Source organism: Chiroxiphia lanceolata, chromosome 12 (genome assembly GCF_009829145.1).
Source record: "Chiroxiphia lanceolata isolate bChiLan1 chromosome 12, bChiLan1.pri, whole genome shotgun sequence".
Classification (NCBI taxonomy): Eukaryota; Metazoa; Chordata; class Aves; order Passeriformes; family Pipridae; genus Chiroxiphia; species Chiroxiphia lanceolata.
The window spans coordinates 16,527,991-16,551,525 of record NC_045648.1 but is presented as its reverse complement, the minus strand read 5'-3'; the positions used below and the strand labels follow the sequence as shown (position 1 = coordinate 16,551,525).

Here is a 23,535-nt window from a genome sequence, read left to right as displayed (position 1 = left end):
GACATGGCAGTTTTCCAAAGGTCTGTGGTAACAGGCAATGCCAGACTAGGACCACACAGCCAGGAAGAGGGAATCATGACACATGCATCCATCTTTCCCTCGCTGAAACCAAACCCTACCTTTTTTCTGACACCTTAGGACAGACTTAAATCTGTCTGAGCTCCTTGAGTGCATTTTGTCACTTAAAACCATTTCTTGGTTTGTTACAGGAGTCAAACAAGTTTTTAAAAAAAGACACACGTTTTCAATCTTTGGGCCACTGATAGAAACCAACAACTCGACGTACAAAGTACTTTTGCTTAACACAGCTGACATCCAAGACTGCACAAGTTACAAGAAATGAGATGCCAGCAACACAGGTAGTTCACTGAATGTGTTGTGATTTGAGGTTCATTGACCAATTTGATCCAGCTGCTCTGCATCCCAAAGGAACCCCAGTCAAGACAGGCAGTGAATCCAGTTTTGCATTTGGTAATGATTCCACCGGGCACTCGGTACCACCGGTAGCTGTGAGGCAGAACCTACAAAGGGCAATTAATATTTTATTTTCTTTCTTTTAAATGCACACTGTCACCTCCTCTCCTCCACTCCAGCACTCACACACAATAACCAACAGCCCTTCAGCACACGAGTTAAGAATGATAAAGTTACTCACATTACAGGAGCTAAATTAGATTTAAGCAATCAATATGCTCCATATATATATTCATCTGTAATAACAAACACACAGTTGATAATCTTTCAAAGTCTTCTGCAGACACAAGAATGACCTGCATAGGCTAAACTTGAGGAAGATATTTTTTTTTAACATCACAGGAGATAAAATAAAGGCAAAAATTTATTTCTTACAGGTCCTTGTTTTAATAAACAAGCAAAGGACATGCCTGAAAATGCTACACTAAAGTAACAAAGTCTGGGCAGGATGCTAAAGCAAAGACGAAATTCCAAAACACAGGTTCAAGCTCTGCTATGGAGTCACAACCAGTGGTGCCCCTACAGCAAGTTCCAGAGTGAACAACAAACAGGACAAAGCAAACTGCACACGTTGATCAGACCAAGTACAGACATTTTCAGCTGCCATCACTGCTGGCTTTCTCCCTTTAGACTGTTCCCTCAGGGAAATGAAAAACTGGCAACAACAGTGAAGAAAACAACTGGAAAACGTTACTTCAGAAAACCAGCACTGGTTTATCTCCGGGTAAACTGACTGGGCTGTCAGTGCTGTTACCATGAGCACATGAGATTCCAATCAAGCTGAGCCAGGAAAAGCCTTTAACCAGCACTGCCTAGAATGCAGAATCTATCAGCTCCTGCTCTGGATGCCTCTGAAGGCTGGTTCTCCTCCTTCCACATTCAGGAATCGACTTCTCTCCCCTCCAGAAGCCTCAGATGTGAAATATGAAAACCTCCACTGACACGCTGTGGTGTTGCCTTGCGGATTCTGCCTCCTCATTGCAGGCCAGACCTACAATATTTACATCACCTACAAGGAATACTGCGTGTCTGTACTCATAACAGAGAAAGGGCAAGAACACAGATCCACACTCAGTGGCACAACTGGAAACCCTCAGCAGTTCCACGAGGACACTCCATTTTCTGTAGCTATGGTTTGTGGGGGTTTTCTTTCATCCACTTCTCAAAAAAAAGTTACACAAAACCGCAGCACAAATGGTTACCAAATGACTGCAGATATCTCAGCCATCTCTGACCTCACAGTATCCAGACGTTTTTCCAAAACTACCATGACTTCAAATAAGGAGATAAGTAAAAAGAATCCATAGCAACAAAAGAACAACTACAGAAACTAAAATTAAGGCTCTGAAGACCTCAACTAGGTATGAGCAAACAAATACATGTGAAGATTTGGATAAATAAGCTATTTTACACTTCAAACAGAAGACAAGTTGTGTCAGATTCTAGAAAAGGAAGCAACCTGGGAAAATGATGAGGGAGGGTTGTCCCACCCAAAATCTGCGGTGCACTCTCTAACAGCCCTTAATCCTAATAAAAATAGTGTCCCATAAAATGTGTTAAAGTTGCTGTTGCAAACGAGTAAGAAAAGCCTGCTGTGCTTCCAGATGTAACCCCCAGGACCGTCCCTTTCTCAGCATCCACACCAGTCACGGTGCACTGGACCCTTGCAGTGCTTGGGACAGGTGGGTCTATCAGCCTGATCATTTCTACCTTTTACTGCTCTCTCCTTAAGCAAAAAGGAGTAACTAAGCCCTGTCAAACCACTCTCCCCCTGAACTGCTCTGCTACACCCAGACAGGCCACAGTGCAGGAAGGGAGCAGCTTTCCAGCCCTGAACCTCCTCCAAGCTACGCTCCCTGAGTGCCCCTCACCTCCTCACCAGCCTCCCAGGATGGGAACATCTCCCAGCACTTAATTTCAACATTAATTTTTCCCTGAGCAATGTCATCCCAAGCCATTAAACCAGCTGGCAGTGTCCTCAGCTGGGGGCTGGTCTGGCTGCCAAGGATGCTTCCCCTGTCCCTTCACTACTGCACTGCCACACTCTACAACACCTGGAAGTTTTTCTTACATTCCCAACCAGGTTTCCATTCAGTGTTATCCTTACAGGATTTCATTACTGGCACAGGGATGATTTTGCAAGCCCTGGCCCCCAAAAGCTACAATACAGCTGTTAGAAATGATATTCCATGCAAGGCAATCATCCTTAATCGAGGTTCCCTCTGGACTTCAGCAAGTGAGCAGAGAGTACATCCAAAGAGCTGCCAGGCCTCTGTCCTTTCCTGAAACTGCAACCTGTTGGGCAGTTTTGCATTTCTTTCCTCAGGAATAGGTATTTTAAGATGAAACCTGTAGCTTTATTCCTACTTCAGAGCCACACAAACAAATGAGATTCCAGCGTGGGAAAAAAAGTAACAAACCAAAACCGTAATTAAAGCTGAATTGAGAATTCATTACCAATCTGAAGATAAACTTTTATGAAACATTTTATTAGCAAATTCATTGCAAACCTATAATGCTCACTTTCTGACAAGTTTCAGTCTGTGTATCTGGAATCTATATGCTGTAATACATCATAATATTAAATATTAAAATGGTGACACGAGACACATGGTGTGTTTTGCTCACAGTGCTTTTCACACTCATATTTTAAGCCAATCTCTCCCCCCACCAATAGAGCAGTCTGTGCTCATGTCTCCCTCTCCCTTCTGCCAGCACAAGGATTGATGCAGGAGCACAGCAGAGCAGGGAATTGATCTGATCCTCTACATCCTCCACAAACACTCAGGAAAGCCAATGGAAGGGCACAGCACACAGGTCCCCCTCCTTGCAGCGGCACTGCCAGCTTGAAACACTGAAACTAAACACCAAAATAGGATTAACATTGGGCTACAACTTCATCTGGGCTGTGTCTCCTATCTGCCCAAGCACATTTCTCATAAAAGATGCACAAATCGATAGTGAAACACCTGCATTTTCTGCAAGGTGAGCACCGACAGCCCAGCACTGAGAACTCCAATTCCAACGGCACCGGAGCGTACGACGGACTGCTGAGGTGTCCTGCCACGGCAAAAAACAGCTCTGGATGCAGTTTTCTTTATTTCCAGTTCTTTTATAATTCCTCCCTTGCCTGTTTTCCAACAGGAACACTTGGCTTTATAAAGTGCTTTTGGAAATATTTCATCTCCTTGTTAACACCCAGCTTTCCTCTCCGCTGTGTACAACACTGCAACAGCCACTGGTGTCAAACAATTATTCCATTATTTACAAGACATGAGGATGTGGCCCTTGGGGACCTGGGTTAGTGATGGACTGGGCAGTGCTGGGGAATGGTTGGACTCCATTATCTTGGTGGGCTTTTCCAACCTAAATGATTCTGTGATTATTTGGTTATTTCTTTTAACCAATGTGACAGTAACCTCTTAAAATTTTCAAGACGAGCTATTCCACACTTCCCAATGCTCAAGAGATTTTAGAAGTCATGGCAGGTCTCATGACTGAGCTGACTTCCAGCAGCCTGTTCTACTTTTAGGAGGAGGAATTTGTGGCTCTGCCTTCCTCCCTACAGTTACATTGTAAGTTTTCAACTCCTGAACCGCAGAGCCCTGTTAAGAGGAGATGTTCAGGCTCATTAACTACAGAGGAAAACTGAGAAAGATGAAGCTTATACAGGACTCAACTCCATCTCAGCCCAACTGGAAACAAGCTGTGGGACCATTACACTGCAAACTCAAGGATGAAAAAAACCTGGAAGTTGCCTCCAAGTGCTCGAGCCTGTTAGTGATGGTAGAACACAAAGGTGGCTCTGCCAAAAGGAAAATAAAAGAGGAGTCAACAGGAACAACACAATCAGAGCTACAGCCCTTACTTCCAAAACAACTTAGTGAGAAGTGCTGTTATAAATATAGAGAAAAATACTGTATATATTCATAGTGTCATATAAACATGAAGGCAAACTGAGAGTTACCACGACTCAAAATATCACACATGAAATAAAGCAAAACTCTTCTAGAAAAGCACCCATTAACAACTGTCTGGAAGCTACATGCAGAATATTAAATAAATGGAAGCTGCAGAAAAACACAATGTCTCTTCAAAACTAGATCAAGTCTAACTTAGATATGCTAATGGACAAGAAACACCAGTTAAGCCTCCACTGGTCCAACCCTCAGAGTCCTGAATGTCACACACACAGCAGTGCAGTGCACTGCTCCCCTCTGGGTCAGCAGCAACACTGGACACATGTCAGAAGAGTTAAAAACACATCAAACATGGTAAATTTATCAAAGTATAATAACAATAATGGCAGACAACTGTGCTGGCTACTGACACATGCTTTGACCCACTGTCACAAAACGTGACAGCTTCAAGTCATCCAAGACAGACATCAGATAAAAACAAGGTAAAGTATATTGAGGGTCCATATATATGAGGCAGAATTAAAGACCCTCAGAAGTTATCCATCCTTCTGTGGCAGAGAGAAGGTTTAAAAAACACAAATAGGTGGTAAAGTCCAACAGAGCTTTACTGATGGAACACCAAACCCCCAAAGGATATGAAGCACATAGGTGACTAGAAAACTAGGAGAGTGAAAGTTTTAGAGATCAGTGGGCAGAATCACAAAACCATGTGTTTTTAAGGCAATAGTAAAATAAAACATAATAAAACAGATTATGATTCCCCTCCTGTATGAGCAACTTAATTAAATCTGAAGGACAGCAGTATATTCAATTCTCTGAACAGACAGATGAATTAGTGGGTAATTTAATCACAGAACAGTTTTTCCCCTTTTAAAATATCTCTGGACAAAACTTTATGGCCAGAGGATACCGAAAATTACCAGCAAGTTGCTACGCTTTGATGAGACCCAAAAAAACTGAATCAGCAAAATCCATGCTATCAAAAACCAGGCATATGAGCCAACACCTCTGCAGTGCACTAGGAAAAAGAAGATCAATAGATTGAAAAAAATGAAAGTGAAGAAATTCAGGGTAAGCAGAAGATCTGAATGCCTTCTGTGGTACCCAGCAGCGAGCCAGCTGCACCAAGGGCTTCAGGCACAGGGAAGTCACTGCCAAGGTGGGCACAGCAACATGTTTGCAGGGGGAAAAGCTCTCTGATGTACAGCTCACTGGTTCTGGAACAAACTCACTCAAGACAAAGTTTCCTGCTGAATAACTGTGAATGTAAGAGGAAGGGGAAAATAAAACATTGTCACACCAGAGATGCCCAGTCCGTTCCTTCCCAAAACCGCCACACTCGGTCCTGGTCACGTCACAACAGCAAATCAAAGCTGCACTGGGAAAGTTCAGAGGCTGCAGATAAAAATCAGTGAACACCATAAAAAATTACCTAAGTTTATGTATTCGGAGCCCAGTGAGTTCCCAGGGTAGACAGTCCCTTCTGAACAGAACCTTCAGGGATTTGGTTGTCTTTTTTTCCTACCAGTACGTCCAATCCCGAAACATCCAGAAGCAACAAGTGGAATGATACCGTAGTCACGGTGTAAAAAAAGAAAATTCCTTTTCCTTTATAGTAATTTGCTACTTAAGCAGATTGTTAACAGGACATTAAATGATTTTCATTAAAATTAAACTTTAAACCTCTTCACTTTCTACAACTCAAACTTCTCCTGGTTGTTACATACTCCAGGAAACTACCCAAAGTCCCAAGAAAGTTCAGCAGCAGAACACTGCCAGTTCCTTCACTGCCTTTAGGAAGGGCAGACTTAGTAAGAAAAAACAAAACTGTTTTAACTGATGCGAAAAGGATTTATCATGAATTGATAATCTGCTTATTTGGTAAAATTAAGATACTCTTCAGCATGAATGAAAACGGTAAAAATCCCTGGAAATTAAAGCACTTAATAGACCGTATAAAGCTGGGTTTCAGTTTTCCTAGAGAACCCTGTAACTATACACATACAAATCGTGCTTATCTATTTATATGGAATTAATCAGGATTACCACTTTCATCTTGGCAGTTTCACTGGAGGCTGAAATCAATAGCACTCAATCAGTAAAATATGACTGTTGTTTCCACGCTGCTGAGGAATTTTCTCTATTAAGAACAATTTTGCCTTTTTTAAACTCAACAGCCTCAGGCTTTATATTTAAATATTGGAGGTACAGGGGTGTATTTTGTCAGGACAATCCAAAGCAGCACCCCCTGAGTGCCTGGGACTGTTTCCTTTCCACTGGCTGACATCCCAACACTAGCACAGATTCCTTCTAGGAAACCAGCATTAATTAGTTATTAGCAACAACTCCAGTTGTATCTCCTCATAGGCAATTCCAAGTGACACTTTAGACATTCTGCATCAATAAAACCACTGCATGTTTAGAAAAGTTGGCTACAAACACATCGGCAACATTTGACACACCAAGTTATCCCCATGAAACCTGGTGATGGCACAAAAACTCACTTTCAACCCCCCCCATCACACCCAGGCTGATGTTGCCCAAGTGAAATGTTTTTGTAGCTCGAAAGCAAAGGTTAAGAAACATTTTTGTATTGCTCTTTGTGGAGTTTTCCTAAACTCCCACTCCATTTCCACACACTTATCACCCTCCTCCTCTTGGCCAGGCAGCAAACTCCAGTTAGGTGCCTGCAGAGTCTTCAGACCTCTCTGCAAATCTTTGCTTGAGGGTTAATGTCATGTGAATCATTTTATCATCAGGAACAACCAAATACTCTTTATTTATACATGGAAATATCTACCATATGTAAGTTCCTTACTCAAACTGATAAGTTTGCACGAGGTAACTGAGCCAAGGGATTTTTTTGTTGTTGTTGTTTTTAATGACACTTTTTGTTTGCTGCTTTTCCCTGTGATAAACATTAGGCACAGGTGTGTACACACACCTGACAGCTTTTAAACTGAAGTGCTGGATAACTAGGAAAGCTTCATAAGCCAGTCAGGTAATTTTCTTAGATGACTAATGAACATGCAGTGCAAAAGCCATGCAACTTGTCCATATGGAATGGGAATATCGAGCGGAGAGACCGGTGCTCGGCTGACTCGGGACGTAACCGAGACCTGAATATTTCTGCTCTATTTTTAACCAGCGATATAATTAGAAATAATCAAGGAGCACACACCAAACAGAAACAAATTACAGCCTCCTGTTTCCAGGGACCCCAAACGATCTGTGCTCCATCCTCAGCCCCCCAGGAGGAGCATCCCCAGCAGCAGGATCTGGGAGTGGTTCCCCCTCCAGCTCTGGGCACCTCGTGCAGCTCCAGGCTCACCAATTGCTAATTCTGTTCCACCAGGACTTCCCAAACCGGCAGTTTATCCTCTAGCAACAAAATACATATCGATTCCAAGGACTTTGAGAATACCAGGGAGAGACAGAACAAATTTCCTGCTTTTGAATAATCTCATTTGCAATCTTAATGGTGTATACAGGCTATCACAGCTTTCCTGTTAAAAATTGACACCAACTTCATTTCTATTCCCAATAATGCAATCCTGTATAGATCCAAGTTTATACGTAAATCTCAACTCAGTAACAAATAGTTAAGATTCAGCAGTTAGATTTAACAAAACAGGCAAGATTTAGCTTAATTTGATGCTTCTTCCTGATTTTTTTGGTTTTACTTCCTTAGCTAAGTGAAACATTGTCCTAACTCTAAAATCAGTATCTCATCTCACCATATCTGCAGATCAACCAACTAGACTGGAAAACACACTATTGTTTGCAGACACACAAATAAATGAAGTTATACAGCTTTTTTTCCTAAAATAATTCAGCTGCACTCTTTTCTTCTTCAGAGAGCAATGACCAGCTATTTATAGATGGGATCAAATGTCCCTCCAACACACACAGCTCCATACAAAGAACATGGGCTTCCAAATCTGCAACTTCTGCTCATTTATGGCATTTTTATCCACACCAAAATGCCAACGTGGTGGGGTTTTGCATTAAAAACACAGCAAGCAGCACTTCACTCCTGACAAGCAGAGCTGGGAGTCTCACAGCTGAAGCTCCACCTGGACCCACAAACCTGGTGTTCCTCTGCCTCTCCACCCCTCAGCACCAGCCCAAGGAGGCTCTTCCCAACATCCCAAAGAGATGAAGCTTCACCCAAAGCATGGGACAGAAGACGTGGCACTGTCACCATCACATCTAAAACACCAAGGAGCACTTTCATGCCATGGAACATCTCTGCCTGACTCCCTCTCCTACGAGCAGGGAGGGACTTGCAGGTCTCCCTACCCTGTATCGATATAGAAGCCTGTGGAATGTCCCCTATTTAAGAAAAAATAGCAGCAATCAGGCAGGAAATAGTGTGAATTAAGAGGAAGTTCATCCACCACACATGAGTATCTCATCTTCACTGAGAACCAAGAGAGCCTCTCCCTCCCTCTAAAGACCAGGTACAAACACCCTCAGGTAGGGAAAGCCCAGCTCCTGGTCCTCAGCAGGGATCCCAGGGGACAGCACCCATGGATACGGCATAAAGGCACCTTCCACAGGAGAGGAAGAGGAGAGAGGGAGTTCGACAGAGATTCCCATATTTCCACAATGATACTTCTAAATTCCTGCTCCGATGAGGGTTTTATTCTGTATTGTTTCAGCACATCACTCCCCCTTTTGCAGACTTAATTCACATATTTGGCTCCAACAGACAGAACTTCACCTGCCAATTTGATTTCCTCAAACCACAAAGGATTGTTTTAAACCAGCAAAGAACAACCAACACAACCATAACACCAGCGAGCTGTCAGGAGAGCAGGAATACCGGAAAAGAATCATCACACGGCAAGATTTTAAACATTAAAAAGTATCTTATCTGTTACAGGTACTTTGTAGATCTTTGTATCTTACTACAATATTTAAAAAAAAAAAAAATCTCCTTCAGGCCTGGAATCTGCAGAGCTTAGAGTGTGTAAGAGAATAAATATATTCCCTGTCAACAGGAGTCACCACACATGGTTCCATCAGTGGTGTCCAAAAAGAGAACTACCACAGACATCAGTGCCTAACGTGATTCGAAACAGAACAATTACACCATTTAATATCAGAGTTTAGCCATTCTTACTTTGCCAAGTTGCTAAAAATCACTCATTTGACCAGCAGTTTTTTTCAAATTCCATTTGCACAGAGCTTTCTCTTAAAATACCAAGATTCAATCATTCTACATAAGAATGTTTTTTTTTTTTTTAAATCCCAGCATTCAAGCCTAGATTTTCTTTCAAGCTTCCTACGAGCTTATTGCTGGCAAGGAGGAAAAAAGAAGTTACTTTTTAAAGCCAGTATTTGGCAAAACGAGCAGATAACATCGCTGCAAAGCTAGGGAGGCTTCTACAGTATTAATAGTCTCATGCAAGGGCTTTAGAGAAAGCCTTCTCCTGCCTCACCTGGGCCAGACTGCGTTTTCCGTAGCCTATAACGAACCGGGATTCAATCACGGATCATTAAAGGTAACAATGGTAAAAGGTGTGAGAACGACCGCGGCTGAAACGCTGCCAGACCGCTCATTTCTGGGCGACTGCGGCAGTTCCCAGGCAAGTTCCCCTCTGCCCACAGGTTGCCGGTACCGAGCCCGTGCCGCCTCCAGCACCGCTCCCGAGCCGGGACGGAGCCCGCCCGTGCCCGCCTGCCCTCGGGAGAGCCGGGAGCTGGCGCACAGGTGGGGGACGCCTTCAGTGCCCGCAGCCGGGGCTCCAGGTGCCCCTTGTTCGCGGGGAGGCTCCGCCGGCGCTGCCCGAGGCGCGCAGTGGCCCCTGGCGGTGCCCGCCCGGTCGGAGCGGAGCGGGCTCAGCCCCGCGGTACCGCTCGCCCCGCCGGGGCCGCCCCGGGCCGCCCCCGCCCCCGGACCGTCCGCGCCCGCCGCCGCCGGGGTGTCCCCCGCGCTTACCCGTGAGGAGGCTCCGGGAGCCGCTCCGCGCGGCGGGCGCGGGCTGCGCCAGGAGAAGGGCGATGCAGAGGGAGCCGAGGAGCCGCCGGGCTCTCCGCGCCGCCATCGCTCCGCTGCCCGCGCCCGGCAGCCGGGCTGCACCCAGCGCCAGCCCCTCCCCCGGGGGGCTCCTCCTGCCTTCCTTCGCTGCCGGGCGGGCTGAGCCCCGCGGAGGCGGCGGCGGCGGGAGAGCGGCGGGCGGGCGGAGCGGCCGCGCTCTCTCTCCCCCTCCCTCTCTCCCTCCCTCCCTCCCTCACTCCATCGCGGGCCGGGCTCCGCCGCTCCCTCCCCTCCCTCCCTCCCTCACACGGACCCCGCGGGGCGCGCGCCGCCTCCCGCCCGCCCCTCGCCGCGCGCATGCGCGCGCGCGCCTCCCCCGCCCGCCCCCGACCCCCGCGCCAGGTGTGCGCGCGCCCGGCCCCCTCCCAGCGCGCGCCACGGCGCCTGCGCGCGCGCGGGGGCGGGGCCGCCGCCCTCCCCTCAGGGGCACCGTCGGGGCTCCCCCCGTTCCCCTTCGAGCGATCGGGGCACGAAAGTTCCCGGGTTTTAACGCCATAAATCTGTGTTTTCCCCTCTCCGGGACCAGCCCCGGCGTGGTTGCGGGACCTGTGTGTGCTTCGCGTGTGAAAACAGAGGAAAGCAAACGGTTCGGCACCAATCCGGGTATCCTCGCTGTGCCGAGCCCGAGGATGTGGGAAGCGAGAACTCCCTACGCCGTGTGCTGCTGGAAAGCGCAATCCACTAGACCGAGAAAACCAAAATCGCGCTAAATGTGTAAAAATAACTTGTGGAAACTTGTTTTCTTGGGGGGTAACTCCACTGCGCCGTCTGGGATGCCGCCCCTCCTAATAAACGTGTTTTTCGAGCGTAAATAAACGTGAAGAAAAGGCCAAACATGCTCCAAAAAGGCAAATGAAATGTATTTTCATCCTCCTGGGGGTAATTAGTTTTATACAGCATTTGCCATTCAAATCCCAATCATTGGAATGCCGCATCGTTACCAGCCGGTTCCAGTCCTACTGCCGGATCCTTCTGCTTACAAAGGACACAATAAGAGCTATAAATATACATTCCTCCTTCATTAATCATATAGAGTGTACCCTTATATTTTTCCATCTCAGCTTGTTGCCCACTAAATTATATTTTTACAACGCACATGCTGTCCTTGCTCATTTTATTATTGACTAATTGAATCGTCTCTTTCAGGACATAAATTATGTAGGACCAGTGCTCGAGGTAACCCGGAGATAACCGGACCCCTGGGGCACTGCGGGACATGAAACGAGGGTACATCCCCACAAAAACGTGTTGCAAAACGTTCTAAAACGTTTTAAATCATTTGTTCCCAAAAAAATCCAGGCTTTTACACCGGGTGTATGACTCCTGCTAAGGAAAGTTTCCCTCGATAACCTCGGTGCGTGCGGCGAGGGTGTCCCTCTTGTTGCAGGCAGCTCTATATTCCCGTGAAATTACCCCTGATCCAGCGGGATTTGCAGATTTGTTGGTGGAGAGGGTTTCCTGCAAGGTGGCGCTGGCAGAGCCCACAGTGCCCCAAAGCCAGGTGTGGGTCTGGCCGTGCACAGGGACACAGGGATGCGCGCGGCGAATTAAACACTGACGTGACTGCAAAGCACCGGCTAGTACAGGTGTCTGAAGCGTTTCTCCTTGTGAAACTTGCTTCATTATTTTATGTTTCTGTCAGGAAACAGGGGGGTTGGCCACTAAAAATATCCCGGAGCATTTTCACAATGGAATAATTACCTCCTCAGAAGGATGTTTGGGTTTCTCCACCTTACCCTTGCCGAGTTACGCTGCTATCTGATATGCCACAAGGATTACCAGCAACCAGCTGCAATTCATCCTGAAAATGGAAGCAGTGATTAAAAGGCAGGACTGGTAGTGTAACTTCTATTAAGCTGGTTAGCAATTCCCATCATAAAATCCTACCCTCAGTCGCATTTAATAGGGCCAGAGCAACCGCTGTGCTGAAATTTAAGCATCTGATGTTTGTACCTCAGGTTAAATTATAAACTTTTCCCCTTCTGTTCTTTCTGTCAGGGATTGTCGAATTTGTAGACGAGAACAGTCACCTTGTCACAGGTGTTCCTTCAAGCCCCACGGTGAAAACCCTCCTGAAAATCCCACTGGTGCTCTGTGGAGGCTTCCCAGTGCTTCCATTGCCCCGCAATTCCATCCTCATCACAGCCCAGGGCTGTGGGAGTCAGAGCTGGACCTGCACTTCCAGTTCCCTGCTGCTCTGGACCATGCCAAGGCTGCAGGTAGGAAGGGTGAGCAGGGAACCTGTCCTTCCAGTCCCCTGGGGAAACATGGAGCAGGAAGCTCCTTGAGTAAGACACAGTGGGGACGGGAACTGGATTTGGGACAGATAAGTTGGCAGGCACGGAGGGTCTGGAGAGAGACAGGTTCTCCAGGGCGGTGGAAGGGAACAAGGAGCTGGAAGGAAAAACAGGTCTGCCTGGAGGGAGGGATAAAGCAAAGCTCACAAGGAAGAGTCTGGAAGCCAGGCTGTTGGGAGAAGAATTAAAAACAGAGTAGGAATGGGAGAGAATTTCCAGGAGGAGGAACATGCAGCTTAGGGGCACCCAGGGCTGTCTGTACAGTGTCTGAGGAAGAACTTGCTGGGCACAGGGATTGGATGGGAGAGCTGCAGTGGGATGAGGGAGGAGGACCCCGAGTTTGGGTGTGGGATGCAGCAGGGACAACGGGAAGAGGGAATACACTAGGGGCAGTGATGTAGGAATGGGAGTGACAGAGACTGAGGGAGAGAGGCAGAGCAGAAAGGTGAGAATTTAGGAATGAGAATGAAGACCAACTGGAAAACTGTTGGCAGCAGGTATCTGACACACATTGAGAACGTCCCTCTTCCCCTCTGAGTGCTGGAGCGTGTGCCAACCACTACATCCCTCATACAGGGAGTGTTTCCACATTGCTGGTGGCCTGCATCCCTGTCAGCACAGGATTAAATTGCTGGGCTTTCTAAGGGTACCTCTAGATTGAAAAGAAATACATATTTATTAAAACAACAGTAGTCAGGCTGCAAAGGAACACACTCCCCAGTTATCAAACACCGGGATAAAGGCAGCCAGTGCAGAAGGATAAGCCTGGCTCAGACACTGAACCCAGGCAAGCGCCTCAACAACTTCCACTTAATTTACTGTAAAAATCAGATGTAGGTATGTTATGCACCCTGTGAGGAACTGTGGGGTGAGCAAGCACAGCACTGTGGGTGGGAAGGGGTGACTGCTGCTCCAGAAAAGGGCCTCAGTCCTTAAACAGAGCCTGCCCAGCACTGCACTAGTTGTGCAGTCAGCACTGCCCAGGTGCCTGGGCCGACATTTTAAAGCGTGATCTGCAGAAGTGAAGAGCACTTGCAGATAAATCTGCAATAGCTGAGAATGTATTCAAGTTCTGACTCAATTGGATGCTTCACCATGTTCTATTTTCTGACAAAATCAGGCCATCGAGTATTTCTAATTAGATCTCTAAAATGAAAAGATATTTTTGTATTATTCTGTCTGTGCGCCCGAGTTCCTCGTCTGTAAAATAAAGGCAACACCAGTTCTCACTCCAGCATTGGGAAAATGAATTAGAGTTTGTGAGGCACTTGGATACCATAGTGATGAGTCCCATGAAAAAGCTCAGGAGGAAATGAATAAATCTGTCTTCAGAACAATATTTGAATAGTGTGCTGTAAATAAAGCACAGGCCACACAGTGAACAGCGAGGAGAAAATAAAGTTATTGCTTGGTGAGCACAGTCTATTCTGTAGAACGAGCGAGGCCGGGAACCTGTTGAAAGAACAGCGTGTGATCTAATCACAATTAAATACTGGATCATAATGCAAATGCACAAAAGGGACAAATCACAGTCGCACAGGCCACCTTCATGTTGGTAATTCTAAGCTTTTGGACTCTTGAATTGAAAAAACCACCACTGTTAGGCTGCAAAGGTGTAACAGATGTGTATAAATGATTTCCTCACCCTTCAACAGTAGGAGACAATATATTTACTTCTTCTACCTCAGTCATTTAAGTGGAAAAAGTGTTTCTCTCTTCTTGGAGATATCTCAGCCTTACAGCCCAGATTTACTGGTGTCACTCACACACTGGTGATGTACAGATTTAAATCCAGAATTTACCTTCTTTGGCAGTCTGTGCCTGATCATCAGAGACAGACAGTTCTCCAGAGAGGGATCCAGAGGAGGACCTTCATTTCAGTGATTAAAATGTTGTGTTTTGCTTGGAGTGCTTCCCATTCCAGACCAGCCCACCGGTTTTGGTGCAGAGGCAAGGTTATGGAACAACAACTCCCCTGATCTTCCGTGACTCCTCAGTCCCGAGGCTACACTGAGCCTTCCCGACTCCTGCTGAGACTTGGAGCCGCTTCAGAGCGGCTGTAAATTGCACTGGGTTATCTGTGGCCCACAAGAAGGGTGATGGAATTAGGATTCCACTGTTCAGTGCCACTCTGGCTGTGCCTGTTTTTCTCACCGTGATTTCTCTATTGCTTAGCAGGATGTGAGGTGACACTGAGTCGTTACACCAATTTATTGTTATCCAGAGAATTTTCCATTACTGGGCATCCTCTAGCAGCTGGTTAAGGCAATTTGGGGAGAAGAAGGGGCTGCAGCACAAATAAAGATGTGCTTCATTAAGTTTAAGACTTAGAGCTATGAGATCCCTTCAGTTTAACCTGCTGTGCTGCCTCCCGTGTGTGAGGCATCGGCTCCATCCACGGACAACTCCTGGCAACGATGACCTGTTCAATTATTCCTGTATAGATCTCCACACTGACTCCAGCACCAGTGCCCAGCGAGGTGTGCTGGCTTTCATCATTCAGTAGGGGCTAGATTTATTTTTTTTTCATTTATTTTTCACATTTATTGGTCACAGATGTGGTTTTGCAAACTGCTCTGAGGTTAAAAGTCACCCTCCGGACTTTGCCGAGCAAATTCTGGGTTAGCAGGCCATGTGCCAGAAACCCTCCAACCCCAGCACGTATTTCTGTCATTCCTGATGTCAACAGCAATTCCAGCTCCTCGCTGGAGTCAGAGAGGGTCACAAGTGGAGGCAGACCTTCCAATCACTGAGGTGAGCTCCCTGGGAAGTTTGAGAGGGAGATGGAGCTCCTTGAATCCGTGGTTAACGGAGTCTGAAACAAGAGCAGGGCAGTTGGTGTGAAATGCTTTTAAAGCCTTCCGTGGCTGAGGGAGGGAGCTGCTGAGGTCTAATCCAATGTTTGTTTATTTAGGGATTGCAGAGCTAGATAGAGGGAACCTAGAATCCAAAATGCAGGGTTTACTGGAATCCAATCCACAGTTTAAAGGAAAAGAATTATCTATTTGTTATTAGGATGTGCATAATGATGTGGGATATGGCTCTTCTCTCCAGAAGGAGAGAAACCCAGGTAACACTCAAGGGAAAATCCTGATGTCATTGCAGCCAATGGGATTTTTGCCATCCACGTAAGCAGGGAGAGATTCCTCTCTGGAAGCCTGTCCTGGGGTGACACTGTGCCACAGGCGTTCACAGTGTTTTCAATGACACTGTGGGTGGTATTTTTCTGGTTTGGTGGTTGCCATTAGTGTTGTTCTCAGGTGAGATCATTACTGGGGACACACTGACCCCCACGGGCCGTGCCCTCACTTTTCCAGTGTCCCAATGTCTCCCTGAGCTACTGCATCTCATCTTTGGCCTGAAAGACTTTGCACATCCAGTAAGAGGAGACAGATGGTCCATGGCCTCTCATGCAAACAGGATCAGCGTCCTCTGCAGCTCAGAAACCACATAAGCCAGGTGAGGATTCCAGGTGGTGTTTATCCCAAAGCATTTCCAACAATCCCACAAGAATGTTAACTACTGACACCAATAATCTTGTTCTCATTCATATAATGGGAGTGCCTAAAGGTCTTACCTGAGGTTGGGTCCTGTTGTGTTAGACACCGTAGGATCGCACAGGGAAAGCAAATCCTTTTCCCAGAGAGGTTTTAGTCCAGGTTATCCTGACAGGAAAGCAGAACCACAGAAAGGTGTTGTGAGCCACCAGAGGTAGAGCAGCAGGTCCACATTTTGCATCTCCTAAGTCCCAGTGCTCTGTAAACACCATCACATTTTCTCCTGGTGTCTGTGCCAGGAGAGAAGTCTCAGGGAAGTGAGACTGCAGCAGCCTGAGAGAATTCAAAATGGAGAGGAAAACCATGGAGAGGAGAAAGGATAAGAAAAAAGGAAGAGAACTGATGCTTAGCACAAAGGAACAGTCATTTGCCTCAGGGTTTGGGAAACCAAAGAAACAACCTTAGACCAGCAGCAGGGGATGCCTGGAAAATGCAGAGCCCAGCACACCTTACAGACAAACCTGAGGACCAACAGCAGCACAGCCCTTTTCTGTGTGTTACCTGAAAGGCCCAGCTGATGGATCAGGTGGATCAGATGAGCTGATGGATCAAAAGTTCACAGATGGATCATATGGTGGGAATCCTTCACTCCCCTCGTTCTTGGCACGTGGTAGGTGCTCCCCATTCCCCCCCCCACACACACACAGCCCAAACACCCTGCACTCACTGACAGGAGGCCAAGGCACCCTTCCCAAGGGCTATGGAACACAGTCATCCCTCTCCAGCTCTGGTACCCACCAACTGGTCAGGGGGGTGGTCACCTGCATTTGGGGACCCCTGGAAATGGAAAGAAAAAGCCACGTTACCCGTGTGAGACACAAATGGATCAGCCAGAGTTAGATGAGCAGGTCCAAGCATAAAGCTTGAGACCAAATAGATTTGACTGTTGTGTCAACACCTACAACTCCCACAAGTGTCCTTTGCTCTTGGCCTGTATCTCAGAGCACGACTGTGGGTGTTTAAAACTGAATATACAGATACAATGATTCCAGGGGCCCCTGTTTGAAAAGAGTGGCTCAAGTGTCCCTCTGCTCTGAATGGCAGGAACTGGAGACACAGAGCAGTGTTAGAACCTTGTGACAGAATAGCAAATGTGAACAGAATTACCTTAGTCCTCTAATTGAACAGTTCAAAACCAGTCTTTACTATGATGTAGTGACAACAGGGAGGAGGAGCTGCAGAAGCAGGAAAGAATAAAGACATTGGACAATTAGGACAGGGACAGAGTCCCTGGAATGATCTTGTTCATGCACTCTCAGATAGCCCTTTAAAGTCAGAGTTTTGGCTCTGCTTCCTCTAACTAGAATTCTCCTCCAAACCTCATCACCCCTTCAAAATGCCGGGAAGGAATTTCCTATAAATATAGTGGATTTTTCATGGAAGAAATATCATACTTCATTTTTACCATGCCATCTGAAAGAGGGACAAGCTCGAACAGTTGTAAAATTAAACTTTTCAGAACAAGACTTTGTTCAGACGGGGCTTCCACTCCCCAGGCTCATAAGGTGCCCCTGAAGGACCCTGGAGTCCTGGGAGACTTGTCTTTCACCACAGGGTCTGTGCCTCCCAAAGCCCCTTCCTGCCAGGAAAGGTTGTGCTGCAGCACCTGGGAGTGCTGAAAAGGTCCAGACAAGACCTTGGTGATGTAGCTGTCAGAGCATGGAGGCCTCTTCCCAGGGAGCAACAACAGGGACACAGCCCTCATTTCCTAAGGAGAGACATGAGCTTTGTTCCCAGCAGCTTCTAGTTTGAAAGCAGAGCTACACCTTGACTCGTTCTGCATATATTTTGTTTTTAAATCTAACCTCTTGCAATTTTTAAGCATCTCCAAAACCAGGGCAAATTATCCAACATTCCTTCCTAGTGCTCGGCAGTCCAGCTCCTTACCCCCATCAGTGCTGTCTGACTCTTTCTCAGCTGCAGGACTGAGCAACGTGGGCACATGAGGACAGTTTGAAAAGCAAGGAACACGTGTTGTGCCGAGGAATGGTGCTGCACTGACAGCTCCAGCACATAAAACATGGGCAGCCACCACACAGGTGAAGTTTGACTCCCTCAAGCTGCCAATCTGGCACTTCTCACACACATTCATTTGACTTTCTTTTCTTGTTGTTTGTTTAAACATTCCTTTAGGGGAACAGGTCTGGAAAACCACCTTTCCATGCTCCTCCCAGGGGACTGGTGATCAAAGCCAGGAGGGCTCCAATGGGATGTGGGATGGGAAATGCAGGTGATGGTGAACCCTGGGATCTCCCTGGATCTCCCTGACAGGCATATTGGGATCTCCACAGCTGCTGTCACACTGGGGTTTTACCACATAGTTTTACTCCCTCAGTACCTGAACGGCAGCTTTAGAAATCAAATTACAGTGTGAGTGCTACAGGCTGCAGCCCCTGACTGAGCCCCTAAATCAGACTAATTGAAACAACAAATATGCCTGAACAGCAGCTCCCTAAGAAATGTCCTTACAACGCTCTGCTTTCACTCCTGAGGGAGCCTGACGGGACTTATTGACTGCCTGGGATTTCTGCGACTGCCTGTGAAGTTTATTGATTCTAAGAAATATGAAATGTGCTTCAAAGAGCTCAGAATGTGACTCTGTGTCCATGTGAGACACAAAGGCTCTCAGAGATCCTGAACGGAGCAGAGGGAAGGGCAGGGAAGGAAAGGCTGCGAGCTCACACCGACAGGGATTGGGGGGGGTTGGAACATCTCTGCCCCAAAAAGAGGTGAAAGTGCTGATCCACCTCCCAGTGACCAGGGACCACCACACTGTGCATGTTGCTCAGGCTGCTGCTCCACCTGCCCCCCCTCCAATAACACACATTTTTGAGGGATGCTCTTCGAAGGGCCAAGGGTTGAAATGGCATTTCCTCCTCCCAGAGTGGAAGGTACGTGCTGGCAGGGAAATCCCAGAGGAAAATGCTCTCATGCTGTACAGGCAATGGACATTTTTTGCACAGGGAAGGTGCCTTCACATCCCCAAAGGAATCCAGCTAAAAAAGATCACTACCAAAAACTGGAGGGAATTTAGATGCTCAGAACAAATTTACATTGCTAAAAATGGGGGATAGGTAGAGAAAGAAGTTTGGGCTATGAGAAGTTATCAAAAGTGCCCTTCATTTCTGAAAGCACAGAAGTGTAGGTGTTCAATTTGTCAAAAAGACCTCCTTCAGTGTTCCAACACCTACAGTAGGGGCTGAGCAGAGATTGAGGTTTCTGTCTGTGCCATTGGAATATTTAGATTCTATGAAGCAAAGCAGTGGCATTTTTCGGCCACAAGCCCTTTGAGGCAGGCAACAAATAAGAGAGGTTTGACAGAGGGAGAAAAGGTTTCTCACAAATCTCATGTTTTCCCAGTCCCAAATGGCTGCAATCTGCCTCTAACCCCTCCTTCAGGCTGATGGCTGCTCCAGGATCTGTTGGGTTTGTCCTTTCAGACGGGAGTCTGGTGTTTTCCTGCTGACCTCCCAACCACTCACCAGCAATCAGTAGCACTCAGCTGCTCCTCTGGGGTGTCATTCCGGTGTCCACCACTTCTGAGGCTGCCAGGACATTCTGGGAAGCACTGCCTTTGGACAAGGCAGCATAAGGGAAGACAAGGAATAGTATCACTGACGTTTCTTTCATGTTTACTGCTAGTACTGCTGTCAATGTGTGTTTTCACTCATGGACTATACTTAGCTTGGAAAGAAAGCTGTGAAACACTACCACTGAAAGACATACCTCAAAACCACTACTGTTCTCTTATTCACTTTTTTTTTATTTATTTGCATCCAATTTCTGGCAAATGCAGCAGCCCATGGGGTGTGGAGCCTCCAGAACCCCCCTGCAGAAGCACCCACTGTGCACAGGGAGCAGTGGGAACCCGGACATGGAGCAGGACAGATCCCTTACTGTGAGCAATTTCCACACCAGAAAGATGAAGTTGTTCCTGTTCCTGGCTACAGGCAGTTCTGACACATGAAAGGTTTTACTAATTTTCCATCGAGGCAGGTGAGTGACGCCAACCCTGTTAGATGTGACAAAGCCAAGAAACCTTGCACTTCACCTAAAACTGACACCAAATTGAAGGAGTGAAGGGTTAGATGGGATATTGGGAAGAAATTCTTCCCTGTGAGGGTGGGGAGGCCCTGGCACAGGTTGTCCAGAGAAGCTGTGGCTGCCCCACCCCTGGAAGTGTCCAAGGCCGGGTTGGATGGGGCTTGGAGCAACCTGGGATAGTGGAAGGTGTCCCTGCCCATGGCAGGGGGTGGAACTGGATGCGCCTTAAGGTCCTTTCCAACCCAAACGGTTCTGGGATTCCATGATTCTGTGATCAAGAACATGGGAATGCCCACACAGCTCCAGTGTGGACATATCCTGTCTGGATTTCATGGGCCTGGGGCGGGTGGGGTGACACTGCAGCAGGAGGGTACAAACCACAGCCTGAAAGATAAATGGATATTGATTAATTAAAGTTGAACACCAACTTATGCACTGCTAGGAACTTAATTAACACTCCCCCAAAAGCTACCTGCAGACTTTTGGAACTGAGCAGTGGCACAGCTCTGAGTCAGCCCCTACACTGGGGACCTTCCCTCCGACCAAAGGGATCCCTTGTTAAATGTATGGGGAAACACAGGCAGCAAAAGGGATGGTCTGGAAAGTTAGCAGCACATACAGTTGTGTTGGAAAGCCTTGCTCACATCAGAACACCTTCCCCAGGCACCTGAACAAGAGAATGTGGATTTAAAAACAAAAAATAGGGAAGGCTGCCCACGGTCCTGAGTAAACCTGAATGGAGCACACCCACCTTAAAGCTCATCTCCCATAAGGAATTTTTACATGGAGTACAGCTGACACCAGAGGAAGGGGTGAAAAGGCTCCCAGCTCTGTGAAAGATAAGAGGAAATGCAGAACTGACAGCAGTGGACACTCATGGGTCACCAGAGAAAGGGGAAAAGCACAACCCTTTGTGATTACAGTCAAACACAAATAAATAGGTTGGAAAAGAACACTTTCTATTTCCTGCAAGCAGTAAAGTTTGGGGGGAAATGGCCTATGCCAAATATTTCTCTCTGCTGGAGGCACCAGCAGGGCTCTGACAGGCACGCTGGAAAACAGACCATACGTTTGTGCATATTCCACAGCCCCCATGGGAAACATCATTCCTCAGGCTGCCGTTGGGGCTGTGTTTGGCACTTGAACTTTTTTCAGGGGCTTTGATAGCCCAGGATCTGAGTAGTTGATGTTTTGTTCTGAGGGAAAAGAGCAGAAGCACATGACCAGAAGCTCTGATCAGCTATTGAAAGACCCAGACCTGCAGAGCTCAACCAACACAACTCCTTTGTAATGGAAATGTCATACCTAGGCATGAAATTAGGAAAGCAGGGAGTACAAGCACATTACAAGAAGATTGAAGTCATCCCTGGAATTCCTGCCCTAGCAGAAAAGGATGCAAAGTTAAGACACCTCTGAGTAGTGAACTGTCAACCCGATTTAGCTGCCCAAGCAATCAGTGACGGATCTTTAGGAGTGTTCAGCAGCCCTAGCACACAGATCTTCCCAGGAAAACTGAAAGGAGCTAATTAATAGCCCCAGATAAACAGGATGAAATGCAAAGCTGGACATAGATCTTTACAGACCGGTGCTGACTGTGCTGAATTCTCTCCTTGCACTCCCACTGCTGACCCCAGTGAGGCAGAAAGATTAATCTTGTACAAAAAGCTTTTCCTTTAGACTTTTTGTAAAGCACTTTTAGGCTCTCTGCTCGAGTGTTTCCCCTGGTTGCAATTAGAGGTAGTTTAGTTTTTGCTTACAGTCTTAGCTGGGTGTAGTTTTGCTCTCCCCGTCCCCTTCTAGAGGAACCTGAAGTGACACCTCTCTGTCCTTACTCCTGTGACTGCTAGGAGGTGAATTCCCTAATAAACCAGACTGTTCACACTCCAGATGAACTCTGTTCATGCCAGTGGGGCTGCCCTGTTTGCAGTGCAGGTTGGAACTCTCTGGTGCCCCAAACTCCAGCGAGGTAATGATGCTACTCAAAGTTAACACACAGATCCCTGGGCAGGAGATGCTGAAGTCATGCAAATCCTCTTTGTTCCCAAGAGGTGCAGGGTAAGGACCCTCACAGGAGCTTTAGGAGGAGTTTCAAGGCTGGTCTTGAACACAGGATGCTTCCTGGGTAACGTCCTGGGGGTCATTTGCCCTGTTCTAGAAAAGGTTAAAAAGACATGACTTTGCTTTGAGGACTGCACTGCACCCCAGGGCATCCACCAGCACCCAAGGGCAGTGGAAGAAGGTACTGCCCTCCTCCACCAGACCAAGGTCATTTTGATCCAACTATTTTAGGGAGAAGACCAGTCTTGCCATCAGGAAAGGTCTGTCTGGGAAGACATACCCTCAAGTGCCTTTGAGAAGGCAGAGGAAGAAGTTAAATGCTCAGAATTGAGAGTGTGCCTTGCAGAGGCAGCTCCTGCAGCAGGGAAAGCTGAGAGCAGGTTTTTCAGGATCAGGACTTTGGACTAAGGTAACTAAGTTTTGTGTAAATGTCCCTTCAGATGTCTGCTTGGATCCAGCCCTAAGTCTCCCTCTTTCTTGCAGTAGGGAGCAGTAATACTTCCGTGGTGTTTCCCAGTGTCACTGTTAAACAAGTGATCCCTCTTCAGGACCCAGGGTGGAAGGTTCGGCACAAAAAAGCTTTTATTTTGTAACTAAAAGGTTAAAGAGGACATCAGATAACAGGGGCAGCCTGAGGGCACTGAGAGGATTCAGAAAATCACAGAATCCCACACTGGTTTGGGTTATAAGGGACCTTAAGGCTCATCCTGTTCCATCCCCTGGACACCTTCCACTAGCCCAGGTTGCTCCAAGCCCCATCCAACCTGGCCTTGGACACTTCCAGGGATGGGGCAGCCACAGCTTCTCTGGACAACCTGTGCCAGGGCCTCCCCACCCTCACAGGGAAGGATTTCTCCCCAATATCCCATCTAACCCTGGGATTCAGAGAGATGTAATGTGCTGGAGAAAGGTGAATCTTGGACTCCAGGGCTGCAACTGAGCTTGGCCCTGCTCAGCTCCTTGAGCAAGGACCTCTCCTGGCTCCAGGAGGTGCCTTCCTTTATGGAAGCTAAAGATCATTAAAACCTTCCATAGAACAACCAAGAGATCCAGCCAAAACTCCCCCTTCTCCCAGCTCCCACTTCCTAACACAGCCCCTTTGCTGAGGAGGAGGAGCAGGGCTGTGCTTGGCCTGATTT

General features: G+C 47.1%; 1 protein-coding gene and 1 long non-coding RNA gene across 22 annotated transcripts in view; both read right to left on the bottom strand.

Annotated features, from left to right (window-relative positions):
* NEO1 (neogenin 1) overlaps positions 1–10,564 on the bottom strand; it is a 170,140-nt gene extending 159,576 nt beyond the window's left edge. For 5 of the 9 annotated variants that reach the window (XM_032699814.1, XM_032699809.1, XM_032699815.1 and 2 more), the window contains exon 1: positions 10,342–10,562. In XM_032699814.1, the coding sequence (XP_032555705.1) occupies positions 10,342–10,447 (106 nt within the window). In that variant the 5' untranslated portion in view covers positions 10,448–10,562. Of the gene's footprint in view, positions 1–10,341 lie in introns of all 9 variants that reach the window. The other 4 variants (XM_032699806.1, XM_032699807.1, XM_032699808.1 and 1 more) reach the window with 2 other exon arrangements.
* A 715-nt stretch (positions 10,565–11,279) lies between these two features.
* LOC116792915 overlaps positions 11,280–23,535 on the bottom strand; it is a 103,564-nt gene continuing 91,308 nt past the window's right edge. For 8 of the 13 annotated variants that reach the window (XR_004359304.1, XR_004359309.1, XR_004359307.1 and 5 more), the window contains 2 exons: positions 16,315–19,866; positions 11,280–12,241 (listed from right to left, as the gene is read on the bottom strand). This is a non-coding gene — a long non-coding RNA (uncharacterized LOC116792915). The remainder of the gene's footprint in view (positions 12,242–16,314; positions 19,867–23,535) is intronic. The other 5 variants (XR_004359315.1, XR_004359314.1, XR_004359310.1 and 2 more) reach the window with 5 other exon arrangements.